This window comes from Nelusetta ayraudi, unplaced genomic scaffold, assembly GCF_046127955.1.
Source record: "Nelusetta ayraudi isolate G7.1 ecotype Tasmania unplaced genomic scaffold, CSIRO-AGI_Nayr_v1 ptg000042l, whole genome shotgun sequence".
NCBI lineage: Eukaryota > Metazoa > Chordata > Actinopteri > Tetraodontiformes > Monacanthidae > Nelusetta > Nelusetta ayraudi.
Window position 1 is genome coordinate 12,250,240 of NW_027466092.1, and position 14,370 is coordinate 12,264,609.

Genomic DNA, 14,370 nt, shown 5'->3' on the forward strand with positions numbered 1-14,370 from the left:
CTCAGTACATCAGAGTTAGGACGCATATAAATGTTTTTTTTTTTTTTTTTTTTTTTTTTAAAGAATGGTGTATAATATTTTTAAGATGTGAAAATATTCTTCTCGTGACACTTCTAAAAAAATTGCCAATTTTTTTCCGAGCCATTTACAAAATAATAAAAAATACAATACAAACATGAGCATAAAAATATTTATTTTGGAATAACACTTTAAGATATAAAACAAGAAAACTAATAATTGTACACATTTCATTAAATGGCAAATTGTGTTTCTCTCACTTTATCTCCAATGTAAGTTCTCGCCTTTTGCACTTGCATGATTTCTTTCACACAACACATCACACAGCTGTACTCACAGTCCAGCAACAGTTCAATGCCATGTGTGAGATAAATTTTCCTCAGTATAAAGTTTAGAAAAAATTAAAATGAAAGTCCTCCTTGGACGAGGTAAAGACAAAAGGCTTTGCATCCTGACTAGTCATTTGGGAGTCAGGTTGCTGTGGTTGCTCGCCTGTGGCAGACGTCTGAGGTTTGGCCACAGCTCTCCGGTGGAAAACACACTTCTTTGGGGATTCCAACGTCGTTTTGACCTGAGCTGATGCCACTTCTGTTGGAGAGAAGTGTCAGTTTAATGCATTTGACAGCCTAGTATTTTAATGTTTGGACTTTTGTGATGTAATGAATGATGCTTACCACTCTGGATGAGTTTGTATTGCTTTTTTGACTCGTCTTCCATTTTCTTCCGGTAATCTCCAGCCATGGCTCTCATCACCTGTCTCTTTTTGACCAGAGGAGCCTTAGAGCTACGCAGAGTCTTCAGGGCTCTGGAGGCCTCCTCCTCTGTATGGGGAAATATCATTTACAGTTTATTTCTGGCTAGCGCGCACGCACACACGCGCGCACACACACACACGCGCACACACACACACACACACACACACACACACACACACACACACACACACACACACACACACACACACACACACAAAATAGATTTGAACAAATGAGGCAAAAAACGTTTTAGAGTCGAGGGTTGAAAGGTGAATACTCTGTTTGGGCGTCGCCTTCAGTGACTTCATCCCTAGTTCAAGCTGCTCGATGCACCAGTCCAGCTGTCTGTTCAGTTGCTCTTCTGCGCTCTGTAAACCAGTGAGGTGATGAATTAACTTACACGATTTGTCTCCCATCATGATACATTTAGGAGAAGGTCTGAGACACTGACCAGCTCAGTGTCCTTCCCTCCTTGACTGCCCTCAGCTCCAGCCGACTCCTGTTGAGATGCGGTGTCATCCACAGGTTTTTTCTTTCCAGATTTCTTCTTCTTTTTGCCTTTCGACTGAACCCCTGCCTCAGGAGGGTTAGCGTCCTGGGACATGGAAGGCTGTTCTTCCTGGACCAGAGAAGGGCTCTGCGGGGTCTCTGTTGTATCCATGTGCTCTACAGGTACAGCGGAAGGAATCTGGAATCCGAAGGTAAAAGACCCTTGTCCCGTGAAGGATATCTGACCTTTTGCTGCTTCAGGACTCTCTGAGGGAAGAAACGACTCCTCTGCAAGTGTTGGGACGTTGTCCGGAAGAAAATTAAATTTAAAGCTATTGTTGCTGTTAGACCACAGTGGCTTGTCAGTGTTGCCAGTGAGAGAAGCAGAGCCGTTGGACTTGGGTTTAATATCTGTTAGAGGGGTGAAAGCAAGGGGAAAATACATTGGTCTTTCTTACTGATTTGAACACAGAGATGAAATTCTACTACAAAAACATCTTGACATAATACAAGCGTCCAGCTCAATTGTATTGGCATTACTGAAAAGTATGGCTAACAGTCTTCTTTGTACAGACAAGTTTGCAGGTCACTCACTCATCATCATTATATAAGAAAGTCGCTATTAAATGGAAACCTACCAATAAATATCAGACTCCGATCAGACATGCTGGTCGCAGCTCTTCAGTTAAACCATGCGAGCTGGACTGAACTGTTCCACTCAAGTCTCTCTTTACTCACACATGATCAGAGTAAAAATAAATACCGGACGAAGGTTGAAAATTTCTATTTCTTTTATACAACTAACGCAACATGAAGACACGTTACGTTTAAAGCTATGTCGTGAAACTTGCCTTGGGTGTCACTTGACAACAAATCCGTCTGGCAACATTTCCCAAATGTTTTGTTCCGTCTGGTGACGTTTTGTGTTTTTGTTTTTTTGTTGTTTTTTTTTGTTGTTTTTTTGTGGTTAATTGTTGGACGGAATACACTCTAACCTGTACCTTAACTTGTACATTATATTTGTTAAGAGGAAATGCGTGAGTGAATTGCAGATTTTAAAAATGCAAAACATGCCAATGAATGAAAAACAGCGCCAAGTTGGGACTTGGTTGGGCTGCAGCCCCGCCAAAATTGTGACCAGCAGGGCATCACCATTGAAGATCCAAATTTGTTTATGGTCCAACAACACCTCCTCAAACAACATAATGAAACGTCACGTAGTGATGCTGATAGAGGTGATGAAACAACCCATTAGAAACGTAAAGGTTCTCACTATTCCCAGGTTAGCGAGGGAGTCTTTTCTTGGACAGTGTGACGTATCAGATTGATATTTATTTTATTTTATTTACCTATTTACATGTAGGGAACCCTACCTGTTAAAAAATAAGTAACACCATCATTATTAAATCTATTACAAACATGTCTATAAACTTGTTTGGGAGGGGAACCTCAATTAAGTCAGTGTAACAACGAATCAAGAAGAGAAACTACATTTTGAAGAATATTTCACAATGATGTGGAGGAAATAGTGCCACATATACCAGCAACTGATCTAAATTGACAGACTACAGAGAAACACAATCGAAGCTTAGCGCAACCGGATGGGCACAGAATAATATTAAAGCCTTTTTGGCGGAAAAATGCCCCATTCATCCATTTTTTTTTTTTAACCCACATATCCAGACAGAGATCCTCCCTTCCCTTTCTTCTCTAATCACGTTCCATCAGAATTTAAATTTGAACCAATCAGTTGTGTTTGGAGGCGTGCCTTATGCCAAGCGGTTGTCTCGACCTATAAATGCAACCCCCTCCCAGCGCGCTGCTTAATCGCTATCGGAAGACAAGACGGACGTGGGGTTCCCGGAAAATAAACACAAAGGTAATTTGTGAACCGATTGAACCTGATCGCTCCCCATGATATATAATTCTGTACGTGTGGCTAATTATTATTTTCCATTGTGTTTACACTGTTTTAGAATAGTCGAAACGTACCAATACCGTCAGTGTCTAACGTACAGAAACGTAACTATCAACAGAACGGCGCGCACAACATCACACGACTGGCGGCGGCTAACTATCAATCCACGTTCCAAGTCTCGTCGACGCTGTGTTGAGAAACCGCGGGCGTTCGAAGTTAACTACACTCTAATGGGATTTTATTTTATTGTTATTACAGAAACACTTATGTATTGACGTGTTTCTTTCGCGGCGCATATCTTGTAAATACCGACGTCAAGTGTAGCCCTGGCTAGCTGGCGCCATTTTGCGACTGTTGGTGCTAGCTTTGAAATTGATGGCTAACGTGTGTGTCCCTGGTAGCTTAATGGTGGCGGGGATTTGGACTGGCGTCCCAATTACCCAGAAAGGGGGGGGAGACAACAACACAAGACACGGTGTCTGCTCTGTCCTCTCAGGGCTCGTCACATGGCTGAAAGGCGGCAAACTGCCCCCCCCCCACTCGGGCTGTGTTGTTAATTAACGTTCTATATGACGATATTAACCCGCCAGAGAATGGCTTGTAACATTTATTCGCAACAACAGACTGTGGATGCTGGTGCTGAAGGGACCCAACTGCGGGTTGTTTGAAAGCAATGACGGATCTAATGCAAATAATGACCTTGGATGTTTTTTTCTCTTAAAAAAAAAAAAAAACAACACTCATCAGCAGGTAAATAATGGCTCGTACCAAGCAGACCGCTCGTAAATCCACTGGAGGAAAGGCGCCGAGGAAGCAGCTGGCCACCAAAGCTGCAAGGAAAAGCGCGCCATCTACCGGTGGAGTGAAGAAACCCCATAGATACAGGTAAACACAAGGACTTTATCTTGCTGCTGCTGTAGTTTTTGCTGATGAAATTTCTTTGTTTGAGATGATGGGAGAAATTTAAGCGTTGGGTTAAGACTCTATGTATTTGACCCAATCAATGTTTTTCTGCAGGCCCGGCACAGTCGCCCTGCGTGAGATCCGTCGGTACCAGAAATCAACCGAGCTGCTCATCAGGAAATTACCTTTCCAGCGTCTTGTCAGGGAAATCGCCCAAGATTTCAAGACGGATCTGCGTTTCCAGAGTGCAGCTATTGGTGCTCTGCAGGTAAACTGTTTACCATTAAACTTGCACATTTTATTTTTCTGCATCTTGGCTGTTCTCCGCATAATCTAAATAATCTCTCTGTCATAATGTTTGTAGGAAGCAAGTGAGGCCTACCTGGTTGGACTGTTCGAGGACACCAACCTGTGCGCTATTCACGCCAAGAGGGTCACCATCATGCCCAAGGACATTCAGCTGGCCAGGCGAATCAGGGGAGAGCGAGCATAAGCATCGGATTTTGTCTTTTTAATTGGAGGGCGGGTGGGTGAGGGGTTGTCCCTGACTGGGTTTTTTGTAAATCTTGAACTTTTTGCCAGCATGTGTGCCATCTGTCATTTGTAGTTTGAGCATGTTTTTGTACTCTTGTCAGAATCACTCTTGTATTTTCCCTGGATCCTGTCCTATTCACCATAGAGTAGAATGTATTCTGTACATGTTCAAAAGAAATTCCACTTCCTTTCTCAGGTGCACAACTTAATAGTAGCTGTCCCTTTTCAGACCTTTGTGCATGTTGGTTTCTGGTTGTGCTGTAAATAAACTTTCCTCTACCTCACTTGTCATTTCATTGCTAAAAGATGAGGGGGATGGGGGGAAAAAAATACATGTTCATTTGATAATTTAATACAGGCAAAGCAATGGGAACATCGGTCATTCAAAGCAACAGTTCATTCTTCAAAATAACATCTAAGCACTGGACGGCTTTATAAATAAGGCACATGGCAGAGTCAGTGCCACAGCCAAAAAGCCTCGGATTTATTTATCAACTATTCTCATCCTCTTCCTCTGGAAGCAGACCAGGTAGTTTCGTTAACAATTGCTCCCCCAACTTCTCGTCAATGTCCGTCTCGTTCCTCAGTGTAGACCACAGGAGGACGCTGATGAAAACTAGACTGACAGGGAGGGCCTTCCACCAGGGCCGCTGGTGTTTGCTGCCGAGGGAGTGGGTGACCTTCCACGCTCCTGGGGCCCCCTTACTGGTGGAGAACTTGATGGGGGCATTCCTCACACTCCCGTCGTCATCTGCAGGCTTCGCTGCCGTCTGAGTGCTCAGGGACAGGGCTCGCGTACTGTCCAGTCTAGAGCCAAAACAAATTTAAAATGCATATGACCCTTTTAGAACATACATGTCAACCAAAATCATACATTCACTATTCATATTTTTGACAGAATATGTAGTGCAGCATGACAGTATACAATGTATCACAATGCAAATGAATGATGAAAAAACTTACACTCATTTGACAGACGCACCAGTTACTACTTCCTTTTGCTTCATTTCAAATATGGGACTTCCATATGAAATGGCAATATTGTCTGGTTTATATTAAGAGTGGTGGTCCATATCCAGCAGTAATTACTGCTGAAAGGATCAACCAACCAAACCATATGTGTACATGCTATAGAGGTGAGCCAAATATGTGAACTGCGATTAAAGATAGTCAGTGCAATAGACGAGGGGTTAGACAGGTGTTTAGCTGTTGCACTGTTATTGTGTTCTTGGACTGACATAGTTGGAAGTGGGCGGAATCAAGTGAGCTTTGCTTTGCTCTGATTGAACATGACGGTCACCCGAAGCTGAGCAAGAGCTCGGTGTGTTTTATTTATTTACCTACGTTCTGAGGAACATTTTCAATCGATACTTCCAGCCCCTCGTCGTGATGGCAGTGTCAACAACAACAGGGATTCGTGGTGATGCAATCTGAACTATCAGTCAATTGCCTTTTGATTCCAGTTGGACACCACAACCATGTCCACATAAGTCATAAATGTGGAACAACAACCATGAGCAATACAATGTTTTAGTTATGTTTTGACCAAACGACGTGATGTTTAAAAAAAAAAAAAAAAAAAAAAAAAAATCAAGTATGTACAGCTTATTGCTAATTTTAAACACAACCTCACAGGAAAATCATTCACATGACCAAAGACTCACCCCACAGCCGAAGTGGCGTCCCGACTTAATATCCGTCGACTGACCGCCGATCGTGTTACACCACTCAGAATGTGTCTTATCGATGAAGACATCTCGAATGAATGGACATCCTCGGAAAGGTGAAAATTGGTTGAACCGAGTTACTGTTATCAAACACACCTTGGTTAGGTCATGCAAAGAATCGTTGTACAACTGCGATTGCCTTCCGATGTCGTCATTTAGTTGTTTGTCCGTTCCGCCTATTTTTGAAACGTCCAAATGTAGCCTGTCACCTTACTCTCCAAAATAAATCCACAAAATAAACCACAAATTAAAAAAAAATGAAGACATTTTTTCCACACCATAACGTCTCTGAAATAGTATTATAAACAAAATTGCTGGTTTCTGGTTTCAGCCGTTTCTCCCCCCCCCCCTTCTTTTTTTTTAAACAGTTCCCACCTACCGGCCAATGGAAACGCAGATAAAGATTTTCGTCCAATGACGTTCTTCCTGAAATGATCGCTTCCTGGTCGAATGTCCATGCTTGTTTTATGTCTTCACTGGCTCACGTTTTCAATACCAGGGTCTAAAGTAAGTTAATACGCAACATTTCTTTCCTTTCATTTGTATTGAAATACTTTAGCTCCGTGATTGAGTTTGGAATGTATTTAATACAATTAAATATATCGGGACAGAGGTGAACAGCATATTTTACCCTCAAACACTCTTGGTGCCTGTAACATGCTGTAGCTTATGTTGTGTTTTGCAGAGAAACAGTTAAATAATGGCCAAAAAGAGACAAGAAACAAAACCGCCAAAAAGGAAGACAGCCGACACAGGCGACGTCCATGTGGAGGACGTGATGGACACCAAAGTAAAAAAGAAAAAGATAAAAGTGGAGGTAAGTAGCAAATCTTCTCAGTTAGTATTTAGATTGTCATTGAATATTGGAAGAAGAAGAAGAAGAAGAAGAAGAAGAAGAAAAACAAGTAAAATCACGTTTTTTTCCTAAATTCTGCAGGCTCCCATACAAATGCAAACAGATGAAGAAAAAACAATGAAAAAGAAAAAGAAACAAACACAAGAGCAAACGGAGAAGACAAGCCTAATAAAGGTAAGCGCCTTGCAAATTAAAAAAAAAACAAAAAAAAAACAAGGGCGCAGTGTTTTAGTAACATTATATACGTAATACTCTAATTAGTTTGAAGTGATCATAAAGAAAATGTGAGAAAATGTTGAACCCTAAAAGTATGAATTTGTCCATGCTATTGTACAAATGAGGACGGTGCTGATTCATTGAACACCAAGTCATTCACCAGAGCCAGATTTGCCACTGCTTTGTTCATGACATAGAGGTCCAGAAAGACCACTTACACTACCAGTCAAAAGTTTGGATGCACCCTATGAATTGAATGTCTTTTCTTTCAATCTCATGACTATTGGCATCACAGTTTTTCAATGAAGGCATCAAAACTACATATTAACACACATGGAATTATGTAGGATAAATAAAACAAAACAATAAAATTGTAAAATAACTCAAACACGATTATTTTTTAAATTCTTCAAAATAGCCACCTTTCATAACAAAGATATTATTTAAGGTGTTTTTCTTTGCTGCGTTATTACATATATCTTGTTCATATATTTAATGTATTCAGTATCTATCTGCAGTGTAGAAAGTTGTAAAGATTAAAAAAAAATTGCAGGAGAAGGTGTGTCTAAACTTTTGACTGGTAGTGTATATGTGGAAAAGTTCCCAATAAAGCCAACAGTGCGACTTCAAAACAGTGTTGATGCTGATGCCTTTCTGAAGCCTTTTGAACAAAACCAGAGACAACTGAAGTATTTGGGTGATTCTAGTGAATAGTCGTGTAGGAATCAAGTTTGAATCTTTGGTAGTAGTCGGTTGGATTGGCTCAGCTGTTGGTTGTCAACATGTTCTCCAGCTCTTGTTGAGTCTGTGCAGCTATGTGTTTCAACCCTGTGCTCTGTGTTTGACAGCCACTCTTTGTTAAAAGAGGGAAAAATTGTAATCAGGCAAGTTTGTTTTGGAATACTCGCACAGTTATCAAAAACATTGAATTAGAACAACAGTATATTTATCACACCATTTCTGGGTGTTTCCTGCAGAAACACCCAGATTTAGCTTCCTGCAGAAACACCCAGTTTCAGATCCATGGAGAAACATGTTTTTCTTCGGAAGGGAAAAAAACAAGGTGGCCTCCACCAGGTGATCTCAGAGGGTGGAACTAACACACGGCTGGAAGTGTTGTCGCTTGCCAGAAAAATATTCAATTTCTGTGGGATTTCAACAGGTTGCAACAGTTGCATATTCTGGGACCATTTGATAACAATTGTTTACAGTAATATATTTTTGTACCTGTACCGGACTATTGAACAACACAAGGTTTGAATGCCTTTTTAATGCTTCATGAAAAACATATTAAATTATTATTTTTTTAATACATATATGCTCCAAGAGCATATCTTTTTTTTTTCTTTTTTTTTTTATCAGTCATGTTCCCGCCAGAACATTTTCTGAGGCGGAGTCTGACGAGTTGTAAAGTATACAATGTTAGATTCACGCTGACTTCTTGACCAACAGTGGTGTGTGTGTGTGTGTGTGTGTGTGTGTGTGTGTGTGTGTGTGTGTGTGTGTGTGTGTGTGTGTGTGTGTGTGTGTGTGTGTGTGTGTGTGTGTGTGTGTGTGTGTGTGTGTGTGTGTGTGAATATATAAATAAGGGATTTCAGGATGTGAAAATTAAAGAGAGACAAGTTTATTTACACAAAACAAGATGACAGGCAGGTTTTTTATTTTGTGGTTTACGACTCGTTATGGGGCCATTATTTTGGATTTGAGGCAGCTGTTCAGCCCCTTTACCTTGTGACTAACAAGAACTGAACGCACGATGGATGTCGTTAGGAAGTTCCTCACTCTGTCCATTCTTGTGTATAGTAATCAAAGCTTCTCTGAGTTTAAACATCCTTGTGACAGTACTTTGAATTTCCAGCAAAACGAACCACAGCATCTGAAAAGAAACTGCCTCCAGACTTTGCTTCAGTTTCCTTGAAGTAATCCGTCTCTGACTGCAACTTATTTTGACTCGAGGTATCGCCAGCACTTTGCGAGTGAGGTCTGATTTTTACACAACACCAAACGTCTTATGCAACCTGGCACTTATTTTGGCAATAATCTCCCAACTGGCAAATGGTTGTGTGTGTGTCACTCTGTCCTGGCACACATGCAATCTGTGATCCATGTACATGTTTTTTTTCCCTGAAAGTGCCACTTGGTGCCACACATCAGAGCTGTATTCCAGAGTTTCTCTCACTTTACGCTGTACGTAAGTGCTTGTAAAAGTTTTGACAAAACTACAGACACTGCTGTATGATGCACTGCCTGATTTTTTTTTTTTTTTCCAAGACGAAATGTTTCCCTTGTGGTGATCTGGAAATTGCAAAGACTTTTCCAGACGTCTCGTCTGAATGAGCTTCTGTAAAAAACCAAGTTAACTCCAGGACTTCTTCCAGGATGAGGGGTGTGGTCATGCTAGAGACGTGGATTCTCACATTTAACAATTCATACATCAAGTCCTCATGCAAAATGGTTTATTTTAAACAGATATATACATACGGCTTTGACAAAAACATGAAATACTTGTCTCTTCTGAGAAATACAGGAGATAAATTGTTTCTCCAGTTCTCATGTGTGCGTGTTAGCATTTGCAACTCATTCAATAACCGTACAAATACAAGTCGCTGCATCTTTAACAGCCTTCAAGTTGAAGCACCAGAGCCGTTCAGTTTTCCCAGATGAGAAAGGCCCCCCCAACCCTCTAAGACTCAATGTCCTGCAGGGTGTCCGTGATCTCAATGTGCGGCGCGATGATGTTCCTGTTGGGCTGCGAGCGCCCCGGATTTTGACAGCAGTCCCGCAGCTGCCTGAACAAAGTGTAGAGGTTCTCCCGGCACGGCCTGTGCACAAAAAGCACGAGCAGCAGGCTGCAGCTGCTGCCGAGGTACAATACGTACTCGGCCACGCTCACAAACGCCAGCCCGCCGTCGCTCAGGACCTGCTGCGCTGACCTGACCAGCACCACGCTGTAGAAGAGCTGGCAGAAGAGCATCAGCAGGGTCACCGTCAGGTAAATGGGCCCTTCCTCAGAACCGGAGAGGAAGCGGCCCTTTGTTTTCCACTGCCGCACCAAGCCGCATATCAGAAGTCCAAATTGGAGAGAGTAGGGAACCAGGACCGCCAGGAAGAGTCTCGTGGCCGCGTAGGAAACGGGCACTTGATCTTTGTAACACTCCGTGGAGTCCTGCAGGTCAGCGTCGGTTCTCCGGAGCCCCGCCAGCAGCAGGGAAACCACCGCGGAAGTCAGGACAACCAGGACGCCGCACACCCAGGCTTTCCTCAGCAGGGCGTTGGGTGGCGGGTCCAGAGTCAAGGCGTAAGCCATCAGCGCCAGGACCAGCAGGCCGCACAGGGAGGTCGCGTCGATGGCAAAGTAGAGGGCAGCGCAGCCCAGGACCGTGGTCTTCAGGTAGTCGGGCCTGTTGAACAACATGTGCATTGAGAAGAGCAAGAGCAGCAGCTGGAGGCAGCAGAAGGCGGCGAGCAGGCGGTAAAGCCACGCCAGCCAGCGCTGAGCCCTGTAGGTCTGCACAAAGCTGTAGAGCAGGAAGCAGCCCGCCACCAAACCCAGCGCCGCAAAGACGCTGTAGACGTAGTTGGCCCTGGAGGTGACGTCATTGGCCCAAATCTTCTGCTCCACCTCAGAGGAGGAGGAAGAGGATGAGGAGTTTGACAACCACGTTGCCGTTGTGAGGTTGCTTAGGCCGACGGTGCTGCTGAAGGAAGGCGGCATGCTCGCCTTGCTCGGGGAGGTCACACTGTCGTTCGACTGTGAAAAATAGGAAAAACAGCCAGTGATGACAAGCCAGTCGTCTCAGGCATCAGCCACCAGTTTGTTTCCTCTCAGCTGAGGATGAACGAAAAAATAAACAAAATCCTCTCAACTCTCCTCACATCATTGTTTTTGTGAAAAAGGGTGAATCTGTCATTTTCTTCTGCTTTTTAATCTGAGCGTTTCTGAGTCTCGCTCACTTCCTTCCTGAAACACCCAAACCAGCACCACCGAGCTAAGAGTCACTGTAGAAGTACACATTCCGGACCACGTTTGTCAGCCTTAATGCCACGCGTCCCACAGTCGTCTCCCACCCCTCCTCCCACCCTGCTGGGAAGTGTAAACACATGTTTCCATTTACCATTTTCTCGCCTTGGTCGTCCTCTGCTTGCCGTCAGCCGCTTCAGTGCTGCCGCTCGGACCCGAGCTGCATCAGCCCAAACACTCTTGCTGAGGCGCTCGTCAGTTTCTGGGGGCAGCGCACAACCACAACGCTTTCAGCTCGACTCGGTGGCCATGTGATCAAAATATGTTTTGGTCTCCTCCCTCTTTTTTTCCCCTCCTCAGTCTAGAACTGAGCTCTCTTGTTTAACTTCTTCCTGGCAGTTCAAGGCAGCATTATTGCCCTGCGTTTTCGCAGCTAAATGAGAGTATTTTTCATTCATCACCAAGTGAGGCTTCTTCTGAATATTAAGGATAATAATTCTCTTATTGATGCATAAATACAAAATGTACATATTTATTTTTTTCTGTTTTTATTGTATTTTTTTTAATACAGATCTCTCACATCTCTGAAGTTTTGTCAAATGCTCACAAAATAGGTGACTATGTCTATGCAATGAATCCATTTTCTATAAATATTTACCAGTATAATGTTTACTCTGGTTTTGCTGCATCACAGTAAACTCAACCATGCAGTCATATTGCAACTAACCTTTGAATAGCGATGTAGGCAGGAAATGTCCTTTGTTAGCTGCAGCACAACAGGAAGTTTGGGGTCCAAAAAATGATTGTGGTCTTCTTTTTTTGACATATTTTACAGTATTAATTTTGTTTTAGGCAGTAAAGAATTAAGATATTCAAAGCACAGATTTTTTTTTTTTTTTCAAGAAAGCTGTTGAATTCTTATGGGTCAGTGACTAACACACGTTCAATATTTTTTAAAGAGGAACTACGCAACATTTGACCCTTTTTTTTTTTTTTTTTTTTCAAAACTGTTAAGCTATTGTGAAGGTAAAATGATGTGTTGCTGGCACAGCAGAGTTCTTCTCAAAGCCCTGGTAGCATCTCCTGGCCGAAGACCAGCTTCAGAAGACTTGGGACGCCAGGTCGTGTCATATGATTACAACAGCAGAGCTGACGAAGAAGCAGAGGTGACTGTTGTTTGAGGAGGCGGTGAGGAGGAACGAGTGTGCGACAGAGTGAGAAGTCACAAAATAGTCAACCTTGGTTGACCCTTGTGGTGAATGGCGTGACATCAAAGAGAACAAGACAAAGCGAAATGTTAACTTCTGCTTTGTCCATTTTCAGAACTTGTGTTAAGAACTGAGTTCTGGAAATCACCACCAGCCAAGTACTTGTTTCAGCCTTTGAGACCATCTTGGTTTGCCCCCTTCCAAACATGTGAAAGGTCCAACAAAATGTCAGTTTCAGTAGGAAGCTAAAACTCAGTCTGTCTGTGGGCAACTTTAAAGAGAGGGATAACTATGCCGTTTTCTGGAGATATTTAGAGATTTCTGGTTAATTGATGGTTCAATAGAGACTTTCTTTTGATAAGGGCCTGTGGTACCCACTGAATCATGGGTTTGCTTTGCTTTGACAGATTTCAGATTCAACCTGTGGCACAGAGGGGAAACATGAGCCTGACGGAGAGGAGGACCTGAGTCCCGAGGAGCGGAGGGTCCTGGAGAGGAAACTAAAAAAGATTCTGAAAAAGGAAGAGAAAAAGAGACTTAAAGAGGAAGGAAAGACTGCACCCAAAACAAAACCGTCTGAGCCCATTGCACCTCAGCAGGCCTTGGATTATCTCACTTGGTAAGAGATGTTCTCGTTTCAGTGACGGCTCAATGATGTCACTCGCTCTTCCTGAGGAAGCTGAGGGAAAAGAGCTTTTTATAACACTGCACATTCTCTGTTTCAGTTACATTAGTGCTCTGTGGGGTCACATGAAAGGTCCTCTCAATAACACTGTCAAATACTAACGGCGGTGTAACAGCATACCACCAAAAGTATTTTCTGCCATCATGTTGTGTTTCTGGGAAAACAATAGAGCATTCAACTGTGACAAAACCCAGTATAACTTCTCTGACAACAGTCTCTTGTTGCTCGCCGTTGCTATTTTCTTGATGCAGGTCTTAACTGATACCATAGTAGTCACTCACACTTGCAACCTTTTGTCACTCTGTCAATGCAGCTGGGCTCAAAACCGCAAGGAGTGGAAGTTTCAGAAGACCAGGCAGACATGGCTGCTGCAGCACATATTCAACTCAGAAAAGGTGAAACAAAGCCCTCGGTTGCTTTGAACTCACAGTTTCCTGTAAGGTGACGTTTGACATTTAGAAAATTAATAGAGGACATTCTGTCATAACATTTGGGTGATGCTGATAGCTGATGAGCCATCATAAATTAATATTTTGCTCCAAAAATCCTTTAGAATAGCATTTTGAAATCTTCACATCCGTCACTATAAACACTTTACTGCTAACAGTTTGATAACAAATCTTAACCTCCAAACCGGTAGGATTCCAGCAGTGCCACTTAATTCAGTTTCTTGCGTTCAGATCCCGGATGAGAAGTTCCCCGTGCTGCTGCAGTACGTGGAGGGCCTTCGTGGGGGCGCAAGAGATACAACAGTTCAGAAGGCCTTGGCCCTCGTTGAAGAGTCCGGCCAAGCGCCAGAGGATGGGACTGTCCAGCAGAGGGCGCAGCGAGCCAGAGAAGTTATCCAGCTGCTCTCCTGAAACCTCAAAGCGTCACTGAAGGCACGGGGGACTTGACGGCTACTGCAAATGAATCATTGCCCTTTTCTCAAACAAAGACTGACATTTAATTACTGTAAGGTTACGTGTTTGTTTTTATGGGTCTTTCAGGGACCATTGTTAAATTATGTATGTTTTTTTTTTTTTTTTTTAAGTTTTTGTGTACTTTTTTTAGACAAGATTTTTTTTTTAAGAATAGTCCCGAGTCTCGCTTTTCTTCTA

General features: G+C 42.8%; 5 protein-coding genes across 6 annotated transcripts; 2 read left to right on the forward strand and 3 right to left on the reverse strand.

Moving 5' to 3' along the window:
* Positions 1-176: 176 nt before the first annotated feature.
* Positions 177-2,127, reverse strand: cunh8orf33 (chromosome unknown C8orf33 homolog). Its single transcript, XM_076034485.1, has 5 exons — positions 1,901-2,127; positions 1,225-1,673; positions 1,051-1,141; positions 693-839; positions 177-606 (listed from the first exon to the last, which is right to left on the reverse strand). The coding sequence occupies exons 1-5, from the start codon at positions 1,926-1,928 to the stop codon at positions 410-412; spliced, it is 912 nt and encodes a 303-aa protein (XP_075890600.1). The 5' UTR covers positions 1,929-2,127; the 3' UTR covers positions 177-409.
* Positions 2,128-2,986: 859 nt separating this feature from the next.
* h3f3d (H3 histone, family 3D) lies at positions 2,987-4,901 on the forward strand. The gene is made up of 4 exons (XM_076034492.1): positions 2,987-3,141; positions 3,931-4,065; positions 4,198-4,351; positions 4,448-4,901. Exons 2-4 carry the CDS (start codon positions 3,938-3,940, stop codon positions 4,574-4,576), a joined length of 411 nt encoding a protein of 136 aa, XP_075890607.1. The 5' UTR covers positions 2,987-3,141; positions 3,931-3,937; the 3' UTR covers positions 4,577-4,901.
* uqcc4 (ubiquinol-cytochrome c reductase complex assembly factor 4) lies at positions 4,608-6,618 on the reverse strand. The gene is made up of 2 exons (XM_076034493.1): positions 6,282-6,618; positions 4,608-5,424 (listed from the first exon to the last, which is right to left on the reverse strand). The coding sequence occupies exons 1-2, from the start codon at positions 6,371-6,373 to the stop codon at positions 5,109-5,111; spliced, it is 408 nt and encodes a 135-aa protein (XP_075890608.1). The 5' UTR covers positions 6,374-6,618; the 3' UTR covers positions 4,608-5,108.
* A 107-nt stretch (positions 6,619-6,725) lies between these two features.
* On the forward strand, positions 6,726-14,228 carry chlsn (cholesin). Of its 2 annotated transcripts, none has more exons than XM_076034490.1 (6): positions 6,726-6,851; positions 7,030-7,161; positions 7,282-7,374; positions 12,993-13,204; positions 13,584-13,665; positions 13,951-14,228. In XM_076034490.1, the coding sequence occupies exons 2-6, from the start codon at positions 7,045-7,047 to the stop codon at positions 14,128-14,130; spliced, it is 684 nt and encodes a 227-aa protein (XP_075890605.1). In that variant the 5' UTR covers positions 6,726-6,851; positions 7,030-7,044; the 3' UTR covers positions 14,131-14,228. The 2 variants fall into 2 exon arrangements, with proteins under 2 accessions (XP_075890605.1, XP_075890606.1); XM_076034491.1 differs by having other exon boundaries at positions 6,816-6,851; positions 7,011-7,161.
* LOC142893675 (uncharacterized) lies at positions 9,858-11,693 on the reverse strand. The gene is made up of 2 exons (XM_076034486.1): positions 11,532-11,693; positions 9,858-11,167 (listed from the first exon to the last, which is right to left on the reverse strand). The coding sequence occupies exons 1-2, from the start codon at positions 11,532-11,534 to the stop codon at positions 10,100-10,102; spliced, it is 1,071 nt and encodes a 356-aa protein (XP_075890601.1). The 5' UTR covers positions 11,535-11,693; the 3' UTR covers positions 9,858-10,099.
* Positions 14,229-14,370: the final 142 nt, after the last annotated feature.